Consider the following 24,612-nt stretch of genomic DNA (forward strand, 5'->3'; position numbering starts at 1 on the left):
TTTACTTTAAACACCAGTTATTCAATAAAAACCTGATCACAAAGAAAAGGACAGTTCAATACAAGGCCCAAACTTGGTTGGTTTCTCAAGCTGCTAAAGTCACCTGGAATGAATCTACAGTCGGGTTGTGTGGAAAAGACCGCCAGCCGGTTTGTCTGTTAAAATCTTCAGCACATGTCCTCTGAGATTAGTTGCCTTTTCATGAATGGAAGAGTAAACATGTTTCTGTAACTAAAAGAATCAAACTGGCTGAACATGTGCACAGTGACAGTGGTTAAACTGTTTCCACTTAGGTTCACTCAAGTTTCACCTGTCCTCCCACACAGGCAGAACAGTTCCAGTTATCTGTGTGTGTGTGTGTCCGTGGTGCAAGCGGGACCGAGGCGTCATCAGTGGCCCATACATCCCCCTGCTTGGCTCTCCACGTGAAACATAACATTACTCATCCACCCCCGGGCACCTGAGAACTGCACAGCACCAATCAAGCTGCTGCACTGTGATTCACAGTGTGAGGAGGAGACTTGCATAACAGCCAGCACCATATTCCCCCTTTTTCCTACAGTCATTCTTATAAAACAAATAACCGTCCTATATCTGCTGCTGTTTCAGGGTTCAGGCTCTGAGAGCTGCACAGCCGAGTGTTGGAGGGGCCACAGCATCATTTAGTGTCCACTGATGTCTGAGGCTGCACACACACACACACATACACAAGGCCTCAGGGATGACAACCATGACCCATTTTCCTCTTCAGGAGTGTATGTAGCATATAGCTGAGAAGATAAGCAATGTATGACACACATGAAGGAAGATCATGTGGATCAAAACAAGAATATTGTATGTGTGTGTGTTGTGTGTTGCTGGTGTGGGGGGGGGGGGGGGGGTACGTAAACATACCAGACTACAACATAAACTGGCATTTGTTCATTGCATGTGTAGAAACATTTACACATAACGAGCTCTATGTGGAATAAAAGCAACAAGAACACTTGATAAAGAAATGACAGCTCGAAAAGGAGGTCAGTGTGTTTTTATCATTTGTTGTAGTCGTGTCCGGATCCTCTGCAGCAGCTGACACAGGACGGCTGTTTGTGGCTGCTTTCATACAAACACGCTCAAAGATCCACACTTAACTTAACGTTTGCAGCCATTACCGCCGCAGCTCCAACTCTTAAGCCCCCCTCACCCCCGCTATACGAGGACCTTACCTTCGGATAGCTCCAGATCCAACTCCGCCAGCTGGTCCCTGACCTCTTTAGGCAGAGCCGCCAGATCAACGCCGCGGTCGGCCATCGTTGGAAGCACAGCAGCCTGCGGGATGTTCGCGATATCTCGGATGACAGCAGGTAAGAGTCCAGCATGAAGTAAAAGGGGAAAAAATCAAGATGTTGTAGTAGTGGTGTTTACTCCATCTTCGCGACTCCCCGACACCGCCATGACTGTGGGAGATGGGAACAACTCGCCAGGGGAGTCTATCAGTCACATGACCGGGGCTGATGGTAATTGTTGTGACAGGATGGTGGGTTAAAGCGGACTCTCTGCTCCCTCTGCTGTTTGTGTTTTTACAGCTGGGAGGCAGAGCAGCTTTCCTCCAGACCCAGCTCACCTGAGCCGCTCCGCACAGGTGGAAACTAGCTTCACTTTAAGTTTCTTGTGTATTACAAGAGAGTTTCTACAGGGTTCACTTTTCAACATCGTGCAATTTGAGTATTGATGGCGAAATTAGGGAAGGGCATATAGGGACTAGAATTAGTGTATCNGCCGCTCCGCACAGGTGGAAACTAGCTTCACTTTAAGTTTCTTGTGTATTACAAGAGAGTTTCTACAGGGTTCACTTTTCAACATCGTGCAATTTGAGTATTGATGGCGAAATTAGGGAAGGGCATATAGGGACTAGAATTAGTATATCACATGTATCACTTTATACATATATATATATATATATATAATAAACACAAATGTATATATATGTATATATTTAGTTTAGGCCTATATACATTTGTCTGTTGATGGTCCACGTTTTATATTTTTTTACAAAATAATGTATTCATGTTTGTGTTGTCCAATACCAGCAAGGAGTTATAGCATTTATATCATCTATCTGCAGAGAAAATATAGCATTATAACAAACTTAGCAGCAGTGTCCTATTTGTTCATCCAGTAAATATGAAACAACATTCATTTGGAGTCCTGTTTCTGGTAATGTAATGCTCTGTGTTTGGTCTCCACCAGCTCCTGTGAGAAATACCTGGCTCTTTAGCTGTTTCACACTCCTCTATATTCACCAGCCAGTCTCTTAACTTTGTCTATTGTCTGAGTATGGAAGTGTACATTAGGTCTTTAGAGCTTTTTTGCACATCTGTCTGCTGCAGCTTGAAAAGGTGAGATATATGATACAAGAGAAAAACCAAAACAGAGTTAAAAGGTAGGTCTGTAGAGCTGAGGGGAACTGCAGTCAGGTGTTAATTCTCTATGGGTTTCACACTATGATCAAGTCCTACTACATACAAGTAGTCACATGATCCATTGTTAATATAAAAATATAGATTGTAGCTGCGTTAAGGAGTTCTGAAATACATAATAAGATCACTGGGTATTCATTTTTCAGCTCTGTGACTGAAATATAATGGTAACACAAGAGAGGCACAAACCGGGGCTTGGTGGAAACATGCTGATGACCGTTTCTTTTTCATTAATTTATTTTATTATTTGCCCGAGACAACTTATTCATTAGTTGAGACTATACACAAGTTATTTTTCCCATCCTGAGGCCTGAGTATTTGACAAACACCGCCCATACAGATATCTTCAAGACATATTTTTCATGTGGTTCAACCTCTGTTAAACGCATAAAAGACATCTATGTTCTTAAACAAAATACAGGAACATATTATCACACGATGGAAAAAAAAAGCCTAACATGCCCACAGAGAAAAATAAACATCTTGAAACAATGACATGTTATAAAAAAACAATACAGTGATAAGGGGAAAAGCAATATGATCCTCTTGGAAGTACAATGCGGTATAAAACAATCTGCATTTCAAAACTTTGAATTCAAAAGAAGCACCTTGCACAAGTATGAAGTCTACTTCATGATAAAAGACGGCTTTTCAAATGTTGGAAAGCACCCAGGTCTAGGACATCTGTAGTTCCCTACAGATGTGCACTTGTCACCAATCTCATTCATTCAAGAATACTCATCTTCACATTTTCTCTGCTCACCTCGAAACTTTAGCTTTCAACTGAAATAGACCAAACCTCTCTTGGTGGTTGGGCTACACGCGTCAGCTAAATACAAGAACATTGATATTTAATAGAAAAATATATTGCACTACTCTTTCCTCAACTGAAATGCCAGGATAAATGATTTAAAATCTATTAGGTTTGATTATCATTTAAGGGCCTTCTAAAGCTAACCATTTCAAGGACTGAGGATGGAATTCTTACATAACAAGGACAATTTTTGCATCAATAATTTGATGTAAATAAACAGAAGTAAAGCAGATCAATAACCAGTGATAGTACGATGAAGCACATACAAACAGTGGTATTCCTCATCCTCGAATAATCCATGCAGCCTGTAGGGTTTGATACATACACGATTAATGTAATGGCACCCATTCCAAATGGGTTTTAAACTAATGCTACAAACATCAGGCAGACATTCACAGGGTAAACTGTGTACACATCTATAATTTGGTTTGTTATGCACTTGGCTGACTAAACCGTTGTGGTATTTAAGGAGAATTAACTGAAAAGGGAAACAGGCGGAAAACTAACAGACAAGGTGAAAAATAAACAAAAAAAGAGCAATAGAAATATTTTCCAGGCTGCCTTTTACTGCAATCAGCCCGCCACTCTCTCACTGTATTTTCACTGTACTTTCACTGCATCAGCAAAACATTATGTGAATGCCCAGTATCAGGCACAAAAATCTTTTCTTACATGAACAATACAAGACATCTTACAGTAAAATTGTCAGCCTGGGAAGCAACCAACCTCATCACAGCCAGCGTGTGGGACAGAATTGGCCTGAAGCTGCATTTTTAAGTGAAACGAAAATAAAATGATGATTTTCACATAGAGATTTTTCATTCATACATTTCATCCCAATCTCAAACCTTTTTCAACTGTCATAACTGAACAAGAAATTACCCCAAACCCTGCAGAGTGAGTGTCCGACGTGTTATTCATATTTACATACATAGAAAGACAAAGTTTCTCTGAACAGGGAGCCTGCTGGGGGTGGAGGGCTGACGGAGGCACTGTGCCGTGTCTTTGTGTGATTATCATTGGCTGTGAGGGGAGGAGAGTATCTTAGTCTGGGGTGAGAGGGGAGGGCAGATCCCTCTTTTGAAACATTTTGCACCAGTCCGGCCTCCAAATGCCACTCGAGTTCATTCTGGCTACGTGCGTCAGCACATCATCTTGGAGCTGACTGTGACTGCGTCGCCATGACAACCCCTCCCGGCTGGCCCGATCCCATGCCGGCCAGGACCGACATAGCAACAGCCTCTGCAGCGCGGACGCTCAGCCCGTTGATGGTGGCCCCTGGGCTGGGGGCCGAGGCAGGCGGTGACGGCCCGTGTTGGATAACTGCTGCCGGGGAGCTGATGGGTTCAGTAGAAGTATCCCTGGAGGTTTCCTCTCCTCCTGCAGCTATAGACAGAGAGAGAAACATTCACCCTTAGAGAGGTGAGCGAGTAAAAAGAACACATTAGATGGATGGGATGATAGATGGATCCTGAAAAAAGAAGTGATAACGTGGTGGAAGCTCATTGGCCAGTTTGTGACCTTAAATGGTTACCTAAGAAAGCTGCCTTCTTCTGCATAACAGTGACTGGGCAGTCTTTGTGGGCCAAAAGGAGCTGCTTCAGCTGTGCCACCTCATTCCTTAGTAGGGTTACTTCATTCTGATTGCAACACAACACATACGACACACAAATCATTCCCAACATGTCCCTTCTTGTCTAATCTGTGAGCATGTTTAAATATTTGGTGTACACCCTGGAAACACTGAAGACTCACCGTTAGGGAGACATTCATGTTGGCAAGATCCTCTGCCTTCTTCTCCAAAGAGTTAACCCACAGCTTTCGTTTCTGCCTGCAGCGGGAGGCAGCCGCTCGGTTTCTCTCGAGAAAGCGCTGCCTCCTCTCGTCAGGATCCATCTCTGAAGCTCGCCGCCGCCGGCCCCCTGTTGGCTGGGCAGGCGACACCTGTGGAATGAAGAGGGTGGCGAAAGTGATCACATCTATTTTATGTTCATGTCCTGAGTGTGGGGTGGGTTGTTGAATTACAGAAATGTCTTATCACAAGGAGGAAGATTTTCTTAAAAGGCATAAACATGTAACATGACAATTAAGTATGTGATTTAGTATGTAGTAAACATCAATAAAGTCTTATCTATACAGTGTGGCACAAGAGATTTGGGAATTAGTTCAGTAGTGCTATATGTCATTCCTGTGAAATGGGCTACTATGAACAAATGTGATGAACATGTAACAATTGCATAAGGCACACATTACATTAATGTAATGTCAAAAGTCCAAATGCATCACATTAGCACATTCGCTGCTTGATACCATTAAATCTTCTGTGTGGAAACTACACCTGTAACAAAGACTCATAAACAACCCAAGTGAATCACAAAATGTAACTTTACAAGGGCTGGTTTTACCTGTGAAAATAATTACTTTTAATTATTTGAGACAAATTTTGGTTGTAGCATTACTATAGAGACCCATGTTATTGTAAACATTCATCTCAAAGGTTTCCCATACACTGTGGGCATTTAGGTGTGTTCCTAGGTATGATTTGTATTGAAGCTTATACAGCATGTGTATTACCTGTGGTTGAGCAGGTGATGGTGCATCAGAGTTCTGAGTGGGCTGGTGGCTCTGTTCCTGCCGCTGTGGGACAGCAGGAATGGATCCTGCCCCCCCACCAGCCCCATCTTGTGCTCCTGAAGCCTGATGAGTTAGAGCTGCCTTCAGTCGCTACAAAAACACACAGGCAGCCGTCCATGTAGGTCAATTAATGTTAAGCTCACAAAAAAGCTGTTAAGTTTTTTATCACATGAAATATAACATAATTTAAGTGTAAAAGCAATTTTACATGTGATACACATTGTTGTTCAGAGCCTGCGGCCGACATTAAGATGCGCAAAAGACTGATCATCTCACCATCTTGGTTTCAGAATGCAGACTATACCCAGAGGGGGAGGATGAACCACTGCTTGCGCCACCAAGTGGAGGTCCTGGTATCCCAGGGATGTTAGGCACTGTGTTCACTGTCCTCGCGAGCTGCACATTCCAACAAATAGAGAGAAAGAGAGAGGAACAGAGGAGATATGGTAAAGTACAAAAAAAATCGTGCAAATATCATTAGTTATATTTTTGAGTTTTCAAAATTACTTACAGATATAACTGAGGTCATCTGCACAGGACTGGGGAGGAGAGGTACATTCTGCCCATTAGGGAAGTGCCTCACCAATGGATAAGAACTTGTTGGGGAGCTGTTGATAAAACCAGATACTTGTAAACTGTTGCTCCTCCATTCTGCACCCATTGACAAAATTCAGACTGAGGACCAGGTAGACAAATATTTTCTTCTGAACACAGGAGGCTATCAAAGAGCTACATGTGCCTAGCCTCACACGTCCCAGTGACATGGTAGTTAGACCATCCTCAGTTTCTGTAATGTGAAAAATGTCTGAGGGGACATGAAATATGTGAGCAAAGTATAATTTTGAGAGGGACTGGATTTGAGCCTTCAGAGGTAGGTGTGGATGCTGCCCTTTGGTACATTTTCCATGACATTACTTCAGTTTTAAGGCATTTTGCAAATACCGCCCCAGGCCAACGAACATATAGAAATGCAAATAACAACAGGAACACACTGCATTTTACCCTAGCTGTCTGTTGGAGGGTGGAGCTTGCGTGATGACAGATGTTGGAGATGGTAGAGTTGGGTGTAGTGGGTCATTACTCAGGTGAAGTGGAAGAGAACCTGGACGCACAATGGTTGGAGTGGGGGCAGAGGTGGGTTTTGTGAGAATCTCCTGTTGACACACCAAACAATAACATTTATTTTCAATTGACACTCCAATGGCAAATTTATTTTGTCTTCAGGATCAGATATTATCATTAATCTCAACGACTGATTTTTTTCTTGTGCATACGATGATATGAATTTCAGGTCATTCAGTAAACCAGTGTGCTGGCCACATAAAAGCAGTTTGCGGCAATGCCTTATACCTTGCCTCTCACCCTTGAGTCTCCGCTATTGTCTGACATGCTGGAGGACGAATCTGGACTTCCGGGAGGGGAAGAATCCACTTGTAAAGGACCCTCATCCTCATCTTTTACTTCAGATGGTGTTTGTGAAGGTGCAGCCTTAGAGGCAGAGAGCAGACAACAGAAGATCAATAAAGACTTTCAGATAGTCTAAAAAAAATAATAAAACCATGATATAATTTTTTCTTTATAACTTGAGTAAAAACAGTGTGCCAATTATTCAACATGTACACTCATCCTTAATCTCACCGGGTGTTTTGTCCTGTGCTCATCTTCCTGTGCTTTGCAAAACTCCTGTTCAAAGGAACTGGCCAGCTCATTAAAAAGCCCAACCTCCTCACAGTTCTTCAGGAAACGTGTGGGTGTGGGGGTCTGGTCTGCAAAAAAGAAAGGGAAAAAAGAGCATACACTATGTTAGTCAAGAGAGTTAGTGGACAGAAGTAACAGACCATAACCCCATAACAGACGGCAGAATAGCATATCAGTACAGACAACAACAAACATAATTGAAAATGGTAATGTCATTACCTGCAATGATAACAGAGTCTGTTCTGGCGGGACCAAATTTTAATGTCATTTCATGCTTGTGTTTGTGGACTGACAGGTGGTCTTCATTGGTGAATCTCTGCAAACAATAACACAGCAGATAATAAAAATATAGTTGTGTCATATTAATATAAAGGATATAAAGTGTGTCATCAGTGTGTGTACTGTGTCGCTGACAAATCTGATTTGAGATGAATAATAGCACCTGCAGAAGGTCCACAGTGAGGTCAGACAATATAACATCAGTCTTACTTGCCTGATCATTATCCTCTACATTGCCATTTGTACACTACTTTAATTGTAAAGTTAATTCTAAATAATATGTTGAGAAATCATACCTGCCCACATCCAGGGGCAGTGCATACAAAAGGTCGATCGTCCCCCATCTCAGATAAATGTTCTGCAAAAGAGAGCAAAAAGGGAGCAAATTGTTATCTACCTCATTCATTAATGCATGGAGGCTATCAAACAGCTGACAACTCCAAGTTACAATATATTATCAAACTGGTTGATTGCTGATGAATGTTTCAATGGTGAAACTACTTGATTAATCTATACCAGCTTTAGAGCATTGACAACGTTAATCTAGAAGCAAGTGGCTGACCACTTGCTTTCATGTAACTGTGTCCTGCTAATGTATTAACCTGCAGCATCGGTCTACCTGACATGAATGACATGCACCTGTTGAGAACTACAATCTGTGTTTACGCCATTAAATGCACGAGCTCACTGGACACCAAAAACATGAGCACATAAATCGTACTGACAACTCATCAGGAGGTAAACAGGCCGACAATCTTCGGCCTGTTTGAAGCATTTGCTTTAGGCTCTGTCGAGGATCATCGGGGACTAGCGTTCAACGATGAAGCAACAGAGCCAGAGCAAGCTATCACACAATCTGCCTCCAGTGTCATTAAGTCAGTGGCGTTAGCTGGCGATCACTGTCGAGGTCGTTCGGCTATGTGGCTAGCTAGGTGGCTTAGGTTACGGACTTAAGGATAGGTTAACCTAAAGTGCCGATTCTTTGGCTAGTCCGGACTTTATGAGAGATGGGCCTCAAACTAGCATAACCTTATCGCTAGCCACGCCAAAACATTTTGTTTCCGTAATCTGACAGCAGTGTCATTATAACGAACGTGGAGGCTAGCGTACTGTAAACTAATTACGGATAACGGACGGTCTGATACGTCTCGCAAAGCGATTTTTTTGTGTATCTGCCAGTCACAACACAACTAGCTAAGCTAATGCTAACTGCTAATCGAAGCTTCGTTAGCTTACCTTGTGGGTTCACACTAACAGGTCCGCCAAGTTAGCAGCTAAACGTTAGCTCGCTAATGCTAAAGAAGCTGTGCTCGTAAACGTAGCTACGGCTGTATCATAAATCACATGCTTAATGAATATTGACTGTACATAATTTTGCGAAACATCAAACTTTGCGTTAGGTGATCCGAAAAGCGCACTAACTCACCCGACATTAAAGCAGCCTCTACACTCCCCCCTCCCTGCTCCGGACAGCGCCGCTGTGCTGCTGCTGCCTGCCCGTTGTTGACACTCTGACACTTCCATTAGTCAAACACCGCGAGAACTGCAAGTTGGCAGAGTATTACGTAACAGGAACGACAACATGATGTAGAGTCCAGATCCTTTTTTTGCCTCAAATATTTTATTATTCAAAACATTTTTCATTTCATCTTATTAAAAGTATTAAACAATCAATCAAAACTTCAAGATACATAGTACAGAGGATATGGGCAATACATACAAAATAAAAATAAAATAAAATAAGATGCAACACATGAAAGGACAATGAAATAAAAACATTCTACGTATGTAAAGGTATTATGCAGAGTCCAGTTCATGGATGATCCACATGCTGCAGGGATGATGTATTTTTGAAGGCCAAGTTAGCATCATTCTGGTTCCCTCCATAAAGAGCTCATGGCATTTTCCATTGGCTTTTGGATTGTTGCAGAAAATAAGCTCTGTGACAAAACGCACTTTATGATACTTACATATTTTGTTCAGCAACATGATCTTCACAACTTAACACCACTTTTATTATTTTTGAAGCGTAAATACAATCGCCACAGATAAAAAGCTAACGTTAGGCTATAAATGAACTACACCACAATCACATGACTTCAACATCACCAAGCTTCGACTTGCAGTTTGATTTAGGAAATTATGTTACTGTCCCATCATCTCATTGTTTTTGGTCTTACCTATTTGGTGATATACAGTGGGAAAAGCATGGAAAATGTGTGTTAAGTACTGTATTCATAACAAATGTAATGTATGTATTTCAAGAAATTGCATAGAATTTATTCAGTTAAACATGTGAAAGATACAAACTGGAAATTGATTATAAGTGTGATTTTTGTGGTCTAGAAAAAGAGAGTATTTCCCATCTATTTTTCACTGTTGTTCTGGATTGATGTAGCCAACTTTCTAAAAAAAAAAAACTAAAATTGAATATTGAAATGGTTGTTTGATGAAGTGCTATATTTTTGTCAAGATAAGATTGAAAACATGTTGTATATAATACAACTTTTTATTATTTTTTGGAAAATTCCATATTCATAAGACAAAATAGTCAAGAACCAAGCCAAATTTCCTGCACTTTATTAATGAATTTAAAAAATATATAGCAAAACTTTATCTGATGTTGAAAAATGATATGCTGCATATAACACAAACAATTGCTTTGTAACATGTAAATTGTGATTTTTTTTTATTTTTTTGGTTGTCATTGTCTTTTCTGTTATTGTTTTATCATCTATGTATGTGTTTGTGCCTTTGTGTATGAACTTGTGTACAATAAAGAAAGTGGAAACACTTTCTTTAATGTACACAAGTTCGTGTAAGTTTGATTAACGGATTTGGCACGCTTGCCTCTTCTACAAAGGCATTTGATCTTAGAAAGTTGCCGTTAGGTGGCAGTAGTGTAAGTAGGACTAATGCAACATCGTGGCTGCCAACTGCCGTAAAACATGAAAGAAGAAGTAACCAACGATCCTCCATTGCAAGAGCACGAGTATAAACCACAGAAGGCTTGATGGTGGGTAGATCAGTTTTAATGTTCGGCGTGATGACGTTTACCGTCGCGGCAGGTTCCATATAAATATCTGTCAACAACTCTGCCCATGTCTGTCAGTTATGCTAGGAATATAGAGGAAAATCTACAGATCACACATCTGAAGTGTGTGCTGAACACATTCACTGTATATTAAACTGCAATTGCATCAGGTGTAATAATGCATAGTGTTGTGTAAACATACACATAAGTATGAGACAAATATAAGACAGGAATGTTTAAAAATAAATCTTTATTTTCATACATCAGGCTCAGTAATAAAATATTCACTTGATAAACCAGTGTGTACTTGGCTGAAAATTGCAATACCATGTTTGATTGTGACAGTTATAAGCAGGATTCTGATATAAGACTGACATTGCATTGACAAGCTAACATAATTGAAACTTTATCATACACACCTAGCAATGGACAAACAAGCATGCACATACACATTTAGCTCCACTCCTGCCAACTGCAGCTACAATAAACTGAGATTTACATTGGACAGGATCTAGTGTCTCCAAGTGTCATAAACTGACCATGTTGGATTTTGATAACCAACTAAACCAGCCTTGATCAGTGTAACTGATGTGCTCAAAATTCTCGCACTTTTTATATCGAAATGAAACACTGTTAAGGCACTGGAGGTTTGGTTTGAGATAACAGTTCCATGTAGTCTGAACCAGAAGCAATCTCTCTCTCTCTCTCTCTCTCTCTCAATATACTGTACACTGCAGTAAATTCTCTATAAGCAGACGACTCTAATCACTTATCTAAGGCAAATTTTTTTTATTCCCCTATACCTGAAAATCTTTAATACTTAACTGTCAATCATCTTTTGTTCTTTTCCATTTGCAACACCACAGACTATTCAGATGGAATGAAAACACATATAGTATAAGTAAAGAATAAGTTCAGCATTTCTGTGCAACATCTTTCCATTTGTTACTTCTGTAATAATTCAAAGCCTTGAGATCAAAGCATACTGCATTTCCATTCACACCACTGCAAGTATGTTCTGCTCATTGTTGACCCATGAGCCCTGACTGTATAGCTCAGCGATTCAACTCAGCTGTCAATAACCAAGCATATTTTCTCAGATAAGTCTACATAACAATTTCCAAATGTTATAGAGATACAGGATAACATGAAAAGAAAAACATTAAAATTGGATAGAAAATGAAACGTCTTCTACAGCAGGAAAACAAATACATTAACAAGGCAGATCAAAAATAACCCTGTATACACACACACACACACACACACACACTCAAGAAAGCTAATACATATAGACATTTACAAAATGAAGCTCAAATGTGGTTTTACATCAACATCATCAAGACTACATTCATCTGAAGCCATCAAAACAGATGATGCAGGCAATGTAACCAAATCAAGAGGAGACACTGGCCACAGCATCAACCATCAAAAAGCTACTTAAAATCAACGTGACAAATTTCTATTGAAAAAAAAAAAAAAAAAAGGGTCCAACAGACCATTATGTTTTGACAGTTCACATGCAGATGTTAGTCACCGATGACTCTTGAACATCTACTATCCTCTAAAAATGTAACCGAAACTGCAAAATACAGAACTATCCATTCCTTATGTTACCATGATTAGCAGGTCTGGAACAGGTAAGCTGTGCACCATAAGTTACCATGGTGAACTAGTTTACTGCATCAATTTTTAACTGGTCCCAGTTAAGAGTGTTTGAGAAAAGCAAGGACTGGAACCAAAGTTGGCAGGCTAACACATTAATCTTGCTCTGTAAGAGACAGCAGCGTTACTGCCATCTGATAAAACATGGAGACCGTCTTACTGCTCCTGCTTACATGGAATAATCCTAAGAAACTCATACACGGATTTACACAAGAGTTAACTCACTGATTCAATCATGCAAAAATGACATAGGCAAATCTTCTCCAGATATACTATAGTGCTTATTTCAAATGTTAGCAGTAGTGATCTAATATCTGTATCACTGACAACTACTGCACAAAGCATTCAAGGACTATAATCATTACATGACGCAATGTTTTGAATCAATGTAATTTAGTATTTCACCAGTTTATAGAGCAAGATTTCACAATCATGAGAATTTCTTCAAACACTGCTACGCATCAAAATTTAAACCCTCTGTAGTGAATCACACACCCCACTGCTTCTATTATTCTATCGTGGACGCAACATCCTCCATTTCATAAATAATCATACTGTATATCCAAAGCAAATTTGATGAAAAGCTTAAGATGAATCACATGCAAACAATAACCACTCAGACAGAAATCAGATATGCCTTATTGTCATTTTGCATTTGACAAAGCGTATTAAATGTTAGAACACCATATATTTTAAAGGATACTATATCACTCGTTCTTGCTCTCAAACACACACACGCACAAGGTTTAGCCTGTTTATGGTGATATTACTTTAAGTATGTTTTATCACCCCAAGAATCTGCATTTCTGTCAGCAGACTATATGCATTTTCCTAAAAGGAATATCTACTTATGAGTCTTCAAATAATTTCAGGTCTCCAACAATGCTTAGAGATTCTTTGACAGTCTGTCAAATGAAATATATTCATCTCTCTATTTACATATATTATATATTTACATATATATTTGTTTTATTTCTGTTTTAGTTAATGTTTAAAAGATTTTTCTTTAGTTACTTTGGTGACCTTGGGGGAATGTTCTGTTCCTTGCCACTGCGTCTGGCGCCCCGCTGTGGAGAAAACTGTTTGCCAGCATTCAGGCCTCTCTGATGCTCCCGAATCTTTAGCCCTGCACCTCCAACTCTGGCTTGGCCATTCGACCCTCTGAAGGAGCGTAATGGTTGACGAGGTGGCCTGCTGTCTCCAGCTTTCTCCGATTTGTCTGTTGTGCGCCTGGAGTTGGGCAAAGGTTCTTCAACCCTGTTGACCTTGAGCTCTTGCAGGGGCTGGCTAGCTGAGGGGGCAGGAGGGGAGGGAGAGGGCGGCTGTGCTGGTGGCGGGTCCTTGGCCATCTTCTGGCACACCTCTGCATAGCTGAGCTTTCTAGGCCCCTGGTAAGAGAAAAACAGATGAGAAATTTAAAACAAAATCACCAAATAAATAATAAATAAAATAAAATAAATAACAAAATCATAAAATAAACGTTCAAGAAGGACAAGTTGGACAAACACAAATGTAATGCCCACTTGAAAACCCAAACAATCCAAAATATCGAAATACCCCGTAAATACTCCACCATTAACACACTGACCACAAAGATCAATGGCAAATAAGTGGATTAAACTTCATTGGTAATTTAGCAGGAAATTAGCAGAGAAGTTTCTATATGTTGGCCCTGTTTGCCTCTAAGACACAACTAGAATCCATTTAAACTTCTGTGAATCCAAGCTAACTACAGCTCTCATTATACATTATCCAAATAGGAACAAGCTACAAACTTTTCAGAGTCACTGGTTAAACCTACAGGAAATGTATGTTTGATACTTAGATTTGATATTTGATATTCTTTAAATTTCATACAAGTATGATTTTGATACTAATGTGGTTCCATATAACCGCTGACAACACATAAAAGCGCAGACTATGGTGGGCTTAAAATGACTTCATTAAGCTTATGCTGCAGAGAGCTAATGCGGTATTCAGGATGAGGAAAGCAGGCCTTACTAGATCTGATGTTGGAGTTGGGGGAGATGGAGAAGGTGCTTCTGTGGAGACAGACTGGCTGCAGGTGGAGGGGGCATGTTCTGATGCTGCTGCAGAAACAGACTGTGTTGACAAGGACCTTGTTTCTTCTGGAATGGTATGTTCAGCTTTATCCTCTTCCTTTACTGAAGGAGAAACACTGAAAAGACAAAGTAAAAGATGTAATTTTTCACGTGTATGTCCTTGTGATTCACAGACATTTTATTAGTTCTTAAACTGTACCTTGAGGTGGGTGCCACCGTTTGTGGTGTCACAGGAGTAGGTTTAACAGCAGGGGCCACAGAATCTGGTACGCTCACAGGATCTTCTGAGATGGTTGTGTTTCGGGTCTCAGTAACTTCTTGGCTCACAGACTGAAATAATTGAGAATTCAAAATATAATGTGCATGTATACAACTGTAACTTAAATGCTGCTTTCAAGAATCTCAAGAGTAGAACATTTTAAAGAGGGCAAGACTTACCTTGTTGGTCACCTTTAGGCCACGTACAACATCAGAGAGGCGCATCTCTGGCGTGGTTTCTCCCCGCATACTGACCACAGATCCCGGTAAAGGAGGAAAATTGGAAGCTGCCAGGTCAAACTTCGGTGGAGGTGATACCTTGGCCTCCATCAAAGGGATAGGACGCTGCAAATTTTTATTTTTAGTTCAGTAAAAGTCAAGCTTAAGATAAGAAAAGATCCTGAACGCAACTTGAAGCCTGCCACATCACATTTAATTAACAGACAACTTTTTTGATAAGGAGGTACCCTCAGGACTTCTGGTCTACAATAACATATACACAAAAACGTAAAACACATTGTTTTGTGGGGAATCACACTTAATTTAAGGAAACAAAAGGAAATATGCTAACCATGGTATGTTCATCTTCTCTTTTCCTCCTCATGCCTCTGTGGCCACCTCTCCTACAATAAAGACAGATCATTTTCATTACATTTATAAATAAGTTACATTTACATGTAAAAACACCACCACAAAGAAAGCAAGTGAACCGACTCTGAAAGCCACAAACATCAGTTTGATTCTTTAGCCATTTTCACTGTGTAAAGTCTACACAATATAGGTGAAAAAAAAAATGTGACAGGAAAAAAAAAGAAAAAATATTCATAGTGAGTACAAACTTGCTTCAATATGCATAAACTGGTGACGTTTTGGTTCTAAAACTTCATTTCTATAGTGTTAATAAGCAGGATATTATTAACTCACCTGCCCCGTCCACCCCCACTCAGATCTCCACTGGATATGGTGGCCTGTAGAGAAGCTTCTTTAAGACTGAAGGAGGGCAAAGAGACTGGCTCTGAAGTGGTGCCACTTGGTGTCCCCGATAACTGGAGGTGGTGTGGAGTCAAAGGACCACACAGGCCATCCATCAGGGCCCCCAGAGCCAAAGAAGAAGGAGGAGAATGAGGGGGCACGTCAACTGGCCTGTGGTGACCCTTCACGTGATTTCTGGACATACACAAAGGACACACAGTTCTTAAATGTCAACTCTACCATAAAATAGCATATTTTGATATTTTGGGATTGTGCAAGTTTCAATTACTCAAACAATAAGGGAGGGTGAACACATTAAGGTGGGGGGGTGCTAAACAGGGTTTCCTCCCAAAAAGTTGCTAGGCAAAGCTGCTGGACATGCTGTTATACACCGGCGGAAACCATAGTTAAAGCATGCAGTAGTTTGATCAGAATGACGTTTTTTCTGCTTATAATAGAATTACGGCCTCGCGGTTGAGTCCAAGTGAATGTTTGTGCCAGGAAGAAATTCCCTCATATTCGATAATGGGGTGGACAGACGGATAACCTGAAAACATAATGCCTCTGGCTCTGGCTGTTGCCAAGCTGAACTCGGCTGTTGTAACCTGTGACTGTATACATTTTGTTCCTAAATGTAATGCATCAACTCTGCGTATATTTTCTTTAAAGAATTAGCTTTTTTTGGATGGAAAATAATTTGCAGACATATTTCTTTCAAACATGTGGCCCAAATTTAAACAAATGCTGACATTTAAAGTACAATTTGAACACCTCAAAAGGTAATAATGACATCAACTTTAGAAGCCTTTAACTTCACCAGCTTTTTATGTGCTAAACTTAATGGCAAGAGCATTTGTGGTTTAAGTGAGAAATCAGAGCCTGTCATATAAGTACATGTCTTTCTGTGATAAAAGGTATATGCTGTGAGAGAAGGAGGCAAATGAATATCTTCATAGACTGAACATTTGCTTCAAATGCTATATACATTTGATCAAAGAAAAAGTTAAGTAAGTTATGTCAACATGACTTGCACTTACCGGTTCCTGCTCATGGGTCGATGGGTGTTGGAGCTTGAGTTTGCTTTGTAGTTCCCAGCGCTGCTGTATCCATTCATGAAGCCACCATTAGGGAATGGTGCCTAGATATCAAAACAGCAGTAGGACATCCAATTACACAATGTTATCCAGAAAAAATCTCTCATACTCTAAACAATACAACTTCATATGGACAGAACTGTCCAGACATGAGCTAGCAGACTTTAACATTAAGTACTGTTATGACGACCTTAGAACATTTCAGTTATGACAGTGTTGAATCTGTTTAGCCTCTGGAAAAATCATAAATCTTGTGTATTTACATGATTGTAAGCAATATTGTAACTCCAGATACTAACCAGTGGTGTTTCAAAGTAAGGCATGACTGAAGGGTTCCAGGAGGGAGACACCACAGGATAAACTGGGTACTGCTGCTGAGGGCTGTACATCTGTTGCATGTAGACAGGGGAACCATACTGGGCCTGTGGTTGGGCATGCTGACTGTACACACTTGAGTCCACACTGCGGAAGCCATTCTTACCAAAGAATGTGTTAATGGCCTTAATGCGGGCCTGTGAGGGAGGGAAGAGGAAGGACAGGAGTGAGTTAGGTATGTTTGTTATTGTTAAAGATGTGATGCCTCCACTGCACCTGTGACAAGGTACACTGTAGCTCTGTATACTGTCCATTAGTCCCCTCAGATCTCATAATCTCACGGTCATTAGGCCATAAAACACTGCTCTGCCTAGGGGAAAGGGGGTAGGGAGAGGGAGATGGGGGGGGAAGGGAAAGTGAAGGAGGATGAGGGAGAGTGGAGGGAAATAGTAGAAGCAGCAGCAGAGATACAGTAGATTTATAGAGAGCTACAGATGAAGAAGTTCCTCCCAGCCAGTCGCAGTGCATATGGGTCCTTCCAAGCGCGATACTGATCATCACTGGGGTTTAGACAGGACCGTTAATATGTCATGGCCTCATTTGTTTTGTCAGGGAAAAAAAACATAGGGCACACAAGGTCAAATCAAAATCCAGCTGAAAAAGGATACATTAGATACCTGAAATAAAAAAAGGTAAATGTCATGTTGTGACAAGAAGGGCAATCAAACTGCCTGGAGATATGGGAGTACAACAGTTCTGACAAACAAGGAGCAGAGACCACCAGATTTCCTCCTTGCTTATTACGTCCCTGTACACACAAATCCCAAGGTCACCCCTCAGGCCACGGCTTAGCTAAACAGGCTAGCCTAGAGAATGGTGACGTAACAGCTGACAACACAACTAGTCTTGTGTAACACATGGCCTCCATACTAGAGTCTAAATTAAAACCATTAATAAGCAGTAATCGAGCCTGATATAAAAACTTCATATACTGAATTAAGTCAATTACATTATGCATTTCATTGACAGAACTCACCATGATTGGTTTTCCCTGGAACATCTTCACTTCTTCTCTTAAGTATCTGTAAGCCTGAGGATAAAAAGAAATGACCCAAACATTCAACGTAAAATCTGCATTGTTCACTTTTAAATCTAGTGAGTAAAAACTTTCCTTCCCTCACTCCCAGATCACCTGTTTAATGTTCAGTGCTTTATAAATGTAAACATGAAATTTGAACATAAGATGAAGCTTCAATAATAAATCACAGAATTTTTCAATTGCATCTACTCTTAAAAGACTACATTTACACAACAAAGTGAACAAACCATTTTAATCACATTTGGTTTAAAATAATAATGGAACCAGAGCAACAGTCATATTTAATGAATACAAAGATAAACAGTGTGGTTACTAATGATGAGACATACCTGTTGTGCATCCATATCTGACTGAAATGTTATGTACCAGTTGCTGTTGTGTGCAAACTCAGCACATAACACTTTTGGACAGTTTTCACTCTTAAAAAGAGCCTCCACCTCCTGAAAAAGACATGCAAAGCACATTTTATGCAGTTGTGCCTGTTTGATCATAGAGTAAAGCAAGCACAATCATGTGGCAGCATCTTATTTGTAGGATTTACTGTACCTCAACTGGTGTAGTCTCTGGCACCTCTCTCAGAATAATGATACAGCGACTGTGATTTGGCCGGACCTTCTCTCCAGTTTCATCAACTTGCACCATGGGAGAGGCTACAACAAAGACACAACCATAAATATTAGTGCTTTCGCCATCTTGAAGTAACTTTAGAGCCCCTCATAGAACTAGTGTGCTGTTGGGGAATATGCCTCTCTTTTGTTTATGTCTGGAATTTCTTAATAACTATAAAATACTGAGTGTGAGTGGAAATTCTACAAATGCTTTCTGTTGATCGGTTTACTAGGTTAAACAATAGACTCATATAGCATATGCTCAGCTTTTTTGGTTTTAAATAATTGCAAAATGATGCTTTCAGTTTTTTATGCTGTCGGTGAAGGTGGTCATATTTTCAGCTGCGACAGCTCCATAACTCCATAATTAACAACTGTGGGAGAGCCAATACTTAAGACATGCATTGTTCACACAAACCTCATTCCATGTATTTAATAAAAAATATTAAGTTATAAGTTAATAAATTCAAAAATTTCATGTGGATTCTGTCAGTAATTTATTTATTTTATTTAACATTTATCTCAAATACAGGAAGAACAGCGGCAAAAGTACCTCGTAGTACATCCAGAATGAGGTCCATGTCAGTGGTGAGGGCTTTGATGTCCTCCATGCAAGCAATGGTCCAGATCGGAACAAACTGATCACTGTCCATCTGGGATATCAGGTACAGGTCCTTGGAGAGGTTCTCCCTGAAAACACCCAAAACGTAAGTCTAGAAAAAGAATAACTCAAAATTTCTTTGCTTTGTGCTTGTACTACCAGTACTGCCACAAATTAATTATTTTGAAGACCCCCATTTCATAACATTAGAACTCTGATGGAAAACAAGATCAAGCATCAACCCTTCTATACATCATTCATGAATTACTTCAGGCTATTCCATTTAAACTCATTGGCCTCCCACCATACAAGGTAATAATCAATGCAATTAGTGTGGGGATGTACTGATTAATTTGGTGCATCAATTAAAAATTCTGCCAATTTGACACAAACATTAGTATCTTATTGTAAGATAATGTTCGAAATACAAATAGCTATAGCCAAGGCAGAAAAGTTTAAGAATCCATGGTTTAGACAATTTTTTGTTTGCATTCCAAGTCTTAATTCCTAAATGAAACTTGTAAGACCAGGAATTAACAGTGGAAAGAATTACATTTTGTGGGATAAATAAAAACAATTTTGTAGATTGCAACTCTACTCTTTACTCACCTAGAGAAGCAGAACTCAAGCTGTTTCTTCAAAGAGTCTCTTAGGCTCTCCTCCGACATTGGTTGATCCTTAGAAACATCATCATCTGTGGCTGATTCGCTTTGTGGGTCAAAGACAAGATACCCCAAGTCAGGGTGGTTGATGCCATTCACAATGTCCTCTGTGGGTACAGGGGCATAGTCAGCAGCACTGTCAGGATATTCAGTGTTCTGTCCTTTACACCCTGCAGACGGAACGTCTGAGTAACCTAAGATAGAGAAGGCAAGCAGTAACAAAATGTTTGTGAAATAACTGTCATGTTTAGACAATGACACGTAACACTCTAAAGAAGTTTTGTCATGCTTTGTATTTACTGTGTAACCCTGAGGACTTACAATCCTCCCATATGTCATGTCTATCTGTAATTATGTTGGTAAGGTTTAAGAAACACTTTCCATGTCTATATGTGTCACACACGGTCTATTACCACACTTTAGTGCTGTACTAGTGCAGGAGAGACAGAAGTTTGGTTTATACTAATGACAAATTTATGTGAGGAGAAGATGGAGATAAACTAAGTTAGAAAATATTCTCTGAAGACATAACTGAATATACTCATACCGTTGGTCATCTCAGTGGGAGGAGGGTAGGTCTGCAGCCAAGGAGAATCCTCTGTCCCCTCTGGGATGTCATTCTGGTGGACAGGGACCTCCTGCCACACTTTAGCATTGGGATTCAGACCTGCTCCCTTTGTGGTAACCTGCATGATTACAAGAATATACTGTGAGTTATATAAAATAGCTTCAGGTTCACACCTGACACTATATGTTACAGGAAACAATAGTGTAGTTAGAACAGGAGGTCATTATCTTGATCATTACCAGCTGCGACAATATGGCAGGTATTGTTTTCACCCTTTGAGTTTGTGTGTGTGTCACAAAATGTGGTCCTGAAGACACCCACTGTAGCCATTGTACCCGTGTTTAGCAGGAACTAAAACAGAGTCATTTTGCAGATTTCTGTCTGTGGACACATTTTGTTTCCTCAATAGTGTCACAACCATTAAAGATGCACTCACAAAACTTCACAGATGTGTAGTTGAAATCAAAATGAAGGCCATATTCAAAGATGGATGTCATTTGACCAGGGGGGCTGGAAGTAGGGGAGTTGGAAGAAGGGAAAGCCCCCCCCTTTATGCCCATAGCCCACATTTGTTTCAATTCACAAATCACTGTATTCCAGTTTCAACCATTCCCGTGAGCCAAGTAGACAGTCTACTGGAATGAGGGATAAAAAATATGGATTAAACATGATAATGCTTTAAGATATGGATTATCATGTGTACAGAGTTGTGTTGTTTGAAATTGTCAATTGCCAAGTGTTGTAGCGTGTCAAATACTATAAGGCAATCAGAGCAACTTAGCAGAAGCTTCTGCACACTACAAATGATCAAAGACAAAAGACTAGAAGTGTAGAAGTCCAGTCTTCAAACAAGATAACTTGATTAGCATCAGTGACTCATAAATTTGAAAAAGGCACTTGAAACAATGATAATAATAATAGAATGCCATAGTTTTCCCTTAACATTTGCTAATCTAGATAATAAACATGTACTTGCTTTGTTAAACCAGAGAGGAACTCAGGATGAAATTACAAAGTAATGAATAAGTTATGAAAGCAGTTTTTACATGTTGCAAACATGCTACAACAGTATCAACCCCCCCTCCCCAAAACGGTTGCACTGCCTTGCCTCGCCTTTTCTCTTTCTCCCTCTCTCTAACACACACGCATCAACTCAATGAGTTTTCATTGGCTTCCTTATCACTCATACCCCGCCTCTCAAACGATCACATGTAACCATACATGGCGCAGGTTTGCCTGTGCGTTTCAGCATGACTTGAACAATACATTTTGACTTGTCATCCATTGCGGTATCTCGAGTGTGCTTCTGTCACTAATGCAAAACTAGCAAATGGCTCCAAGCCTCAAAAGCTTTCTATCCAACCTGTCCGCGATCCAAATCTGGTTTCAATCCAGCGGCCCAGGGCTTAAAATGAAGCAAAGCAGCGTTACGTGAGGGTCAGGAAGAAAGAGCACATGGCGCCGACGTGCCCATGCAACTTCAAACATGCGACGCTATTCGAAACGCTATCGTTTCTCTATGGATGTGAATGAATTGAGCTGGTTCTAGACACACAACATTTGTGGTTAAATAATTATGAAATCACCCCTGCACCCATGTTCTTTCAAAGTTAACGTCTGCGCGGCGCAGTGCCATGACCTTTATCACGGAACCCTTTGATGGCTATTTAGCTGGGTTGTGTAACAGCTAACATTTAACACTAATCACGTGCAGTAGTTGCTACACATGCAAAGCAAAGAGAATTAAATTATGCGTTTAATGCAACTTGTTAAGGAGCGAGATGTCAGAATTTTCCCCAATTCAACATGTTCTTAAACACGTGTTTGAAGGGTATGTTTGTTTGATGGTTGTCTAGCCGTCTACCATATGGTAACTAGCGACACCATAAATACTCGCCTTTAGCTAACTAGCTTAAGTTTACTAGCAGATCAGTGAGAACCGGCCTTACTTTACACTGCTATCCTTAGCCAATTTGTTTGACAGGTTGACAGTAACACGTGATTAACTGATCATGTAAATAAATAAAAGTCGTAGTTCGGGGCATGGACGCTAACTTACACTGGCTGCAGTGTAAAGTTACTGCTACACAGTAAAGCACTTTAGTCGGGCTTCAACCAGCACGAGTCAAATCGGAGAAAGGACGCAAACAGGTTGTCGCGTGTTAGCTAGCGTGCCAGCATCGAGGCCCAAAACTCACCATGCTGCTTTGATCCTTGCCTTCTTACGATGTCTTCTTCGGTTCCAAGGGATTTAATTGCCCTGTTGAATTTATTCTCCTGCGACGGTTTATAAATGATTGGCTGTACTTATTTTACAGTGGGCCGTCGTTGCTTTCTCCGCTTAACTACCGTCTCCCCGGCAACTGGTAACGTTACTTACGCGACCGAACGTCTTCCAGTCCAAACGGTGTGTTTGCGCGAACCTCAACTTTAAAAGCTTGTTACTTTTAACACAAACTGTTTTTTTCAGGAAAAATCAGATCCCATTTTACGAAATATGTTCATCTGCTTAATTCCTCGTCGTATAGGTCAGCTTTGAGGCACCGCTCAACCAGCATGTGACAGCTGCGTCCTCTGTCTGCCACAGTCCGTCCCAACAGGCTGCACTCCGCCTCCACCTCTGCCTCCCCGGCAACAGCAACGCTAACACCGCAGCGTAGCAACCGCTGAGTGTGACCTCTGTGTGGGGACAGTGCGGCTGGAGGAGTGGAGTCCATGCACTTGTGAGACCCGCCTTGAGATAACGACATAACACACGGAGCCATTTGGTAACCAGATACATCTAGCATTCCAAACACACTCTATCAGTGGATTACAGTAGTGGAATAAATAGCCTTTACTTGAGTGAAAGTACTAATACCACACTGTAAGTAATTCATTACCAGCAAATATCTTGCATTGAAAATGTCACTGATAATAAAAGAAAATGCTATTAAAGTATAAAAGTAAACTCTATACAGAAAAACTGCCGGTGACTGTTTTGCTAAATCATATCCCTGGATTATCATTTCTGATGCATTAATGTGTAAATTACATTTTGCCGTTGTAGTAGGATATGGTAAAGCACATTTTAAATTATTTTACACAAGGCCTCAGCTGATTATTGTTTTCTTGATTGATTGGTTGGTAAAAATTGTGAGAATCAGTTACCTAAAGTAAAGTGACACCTTCATAATGCTTGTTTTGTCCAATCAATAGTTCCAACCAAAATAAAAAGCAAAATTCAATAAAAGGGAAAGCAGCACAGCCTCACGTGAGAAGCTGGAGTCATGAAATGTTTGGGTTTCTTTTTACTTAAACTACAATCAGAATAGTTATCAATTATTATATAAACTCTTAAAATGTTTTGTTTGCAAAATATTAATTTGTGAACTAGTAACTAAAGTTAACAAATAAATGTAGAGAGGAAAAAGTACAATATTTTCCTCTGAATGTAAGTGGAGTATAAGTATAAAATAACATGGAAAGAAAATACTCAAGTGAAGTACAAGGACATCGAAATCATACTTAAAAAATTGTACCAAACTTGTGTGAATAGTTACATTCCACCACTGCTGCCTACATTGTTAGGAAACACTCAAATCACCTAAGCTGAGTGGGAAGGACATGCTGAAACTTTCTTTTAACTTTCTATTCAAGAAGTTTGAAGAAATACTAAGGAGAGGTTTGAAATTGGCATATATCAATATCTCCTCAGTGTCACAACAGGGTGCAGAATATGATCAGTTTTATCAATCATACTTTGACAAAAGTTCTGTTAAGGGAGCCAAAAGAGCTTAAGCAGAGCTGTTC

The 24,612-nt window shown here is 40.2% G+C and overlaps 3 protein-coding genes across 6 annotated transcripts in view; all 3 read right to left on the bottom strand.

Moving 5' to 3' along the window:
• LOC111221540 (disco-interacting protein 2 homolog B-A-like) overlaps positions 1-1,361 on the bottom strand; it is a 35,939-nt gene extending 34,578 nt beyond the window's left edge. The window contains exon 1 of the mRNA XM_022744980.1: positions 1,206-1,361. Within this exon, the coding sequence (XP_022600701.1) occupies positions 1,206-1,290 (85 nt within the window). The 5' untranslated portion in view covers positions 1,291-1,361. The remainder of the gene's footprint in view (positions 1-1,205) is intronic.
• Positions 1,362-2,683: 1,322 nt separating this feature from the next.
• Positions 2,684-9,378, bottom strand: LOC111221466 (cyclic AMP-dependent transcription factor ATF-7-like). 3 transcript variants are annotated; one of them, XM_022744821.1, is made up of 12 exons: positions 9,311-9,378; positions 8,181-8,242; positions 7,825-7,921; positions 7,546-7,673; positions 7,270-7,395; positions 6,910-7,061; positions 6,419-6,515; positions 6,184-6,303; positions 5,848-5,997; positions 5,029-5,217; positions 4,808-4,913; positions 2,684-4,659 (listed from the first exon to the last, which is right to left on the bottom strand). In XM_022744821.1, the coding sequence occupies exons 1-12, from the start codon at positions 9,315-9,317 to the stop codon at positions 4,424-4,426; spliced, it is 1,470 nt and encodes a 489-aa protein (XP_022600542.1). In that variant the 5' UTR covers positions 9,318-9,378; the 3' UTR covers positions 2,684-4,423. The 3 variants fall into 3 exon arrangements, with proteins under 3 accessions (XP_022600542.1, XP_022600541.1, XP_022600543.1); XM_022744820.1 differs by having other exon boundaries at positions 7,258-7,395; XM_022744822.1 differs by having other exon boundaries at positions 4,599-4,686; positions 7,258-7,395.
• A 3,576-nt stretch (positions 9,379-12,954) lies between these two features.
• On the bottom strand, positions 12,955-23,450 carry LOC111221464 (la-related protein 4-like). 2 transcript variants are annotated; one of them, XM_022744819.1, is made up of 15 exons: positions 23,201-23,450; positions 20,800-20,938; positions 20,200-20,446; positions 19,543-19,679; positions 18,928-19,031; positions 18,711-18,821; positions 18,319-18,372; positions 17,267-17,479; positions 16,911-17,011; positions 15,826-16,068; positions 15,473-15,524; positions 15,082-15,246; positions 14,843-14,973; positions 14,582-14,759; positions 12,955-13,968 (listed from the first exon to the last, which is right to left on the bottom strand). In XM_022744819.1, the coding sequence occupies exons 2-15, from the start codon at positions 20,807-20,809 to the stop codon at positions 13,591-13,593; spliced, it is 2,124 nt and encodes a 707-aa protein (XP_022600540.1). In that variant the 5' UTR covers positions 20,810-20,938; positions 23,201-23,450; the 3' UTR covers positions 12,955-13,590. The 2 variants fall into 2 exon arrangements, with proteins under 2 accessions (XP_022600540.1, XP_022600539.1); XM_022744818.1 differs by having other exon boundaries at positions 23,019-23,450.
• Between the last annotated feature and the right edge of the window lie 1,162 nt (positions 23,451-24,612).

This window comes from Seriola dumerili, unplaced genomic scaffold (genome assembly GCF_002260705.1).
Source record: "Seriola dumerili isolate Sdu_G_001 unplaced genomic scaffold, Sdu_1.0 BDQW01000088.1, whole genome shotgun sequence".
NCBI lineage: Eukaryota > Metazoa > Chordata > Actinopteri > Carangiformes > Carangidae > Seriola > Seriola dumerili.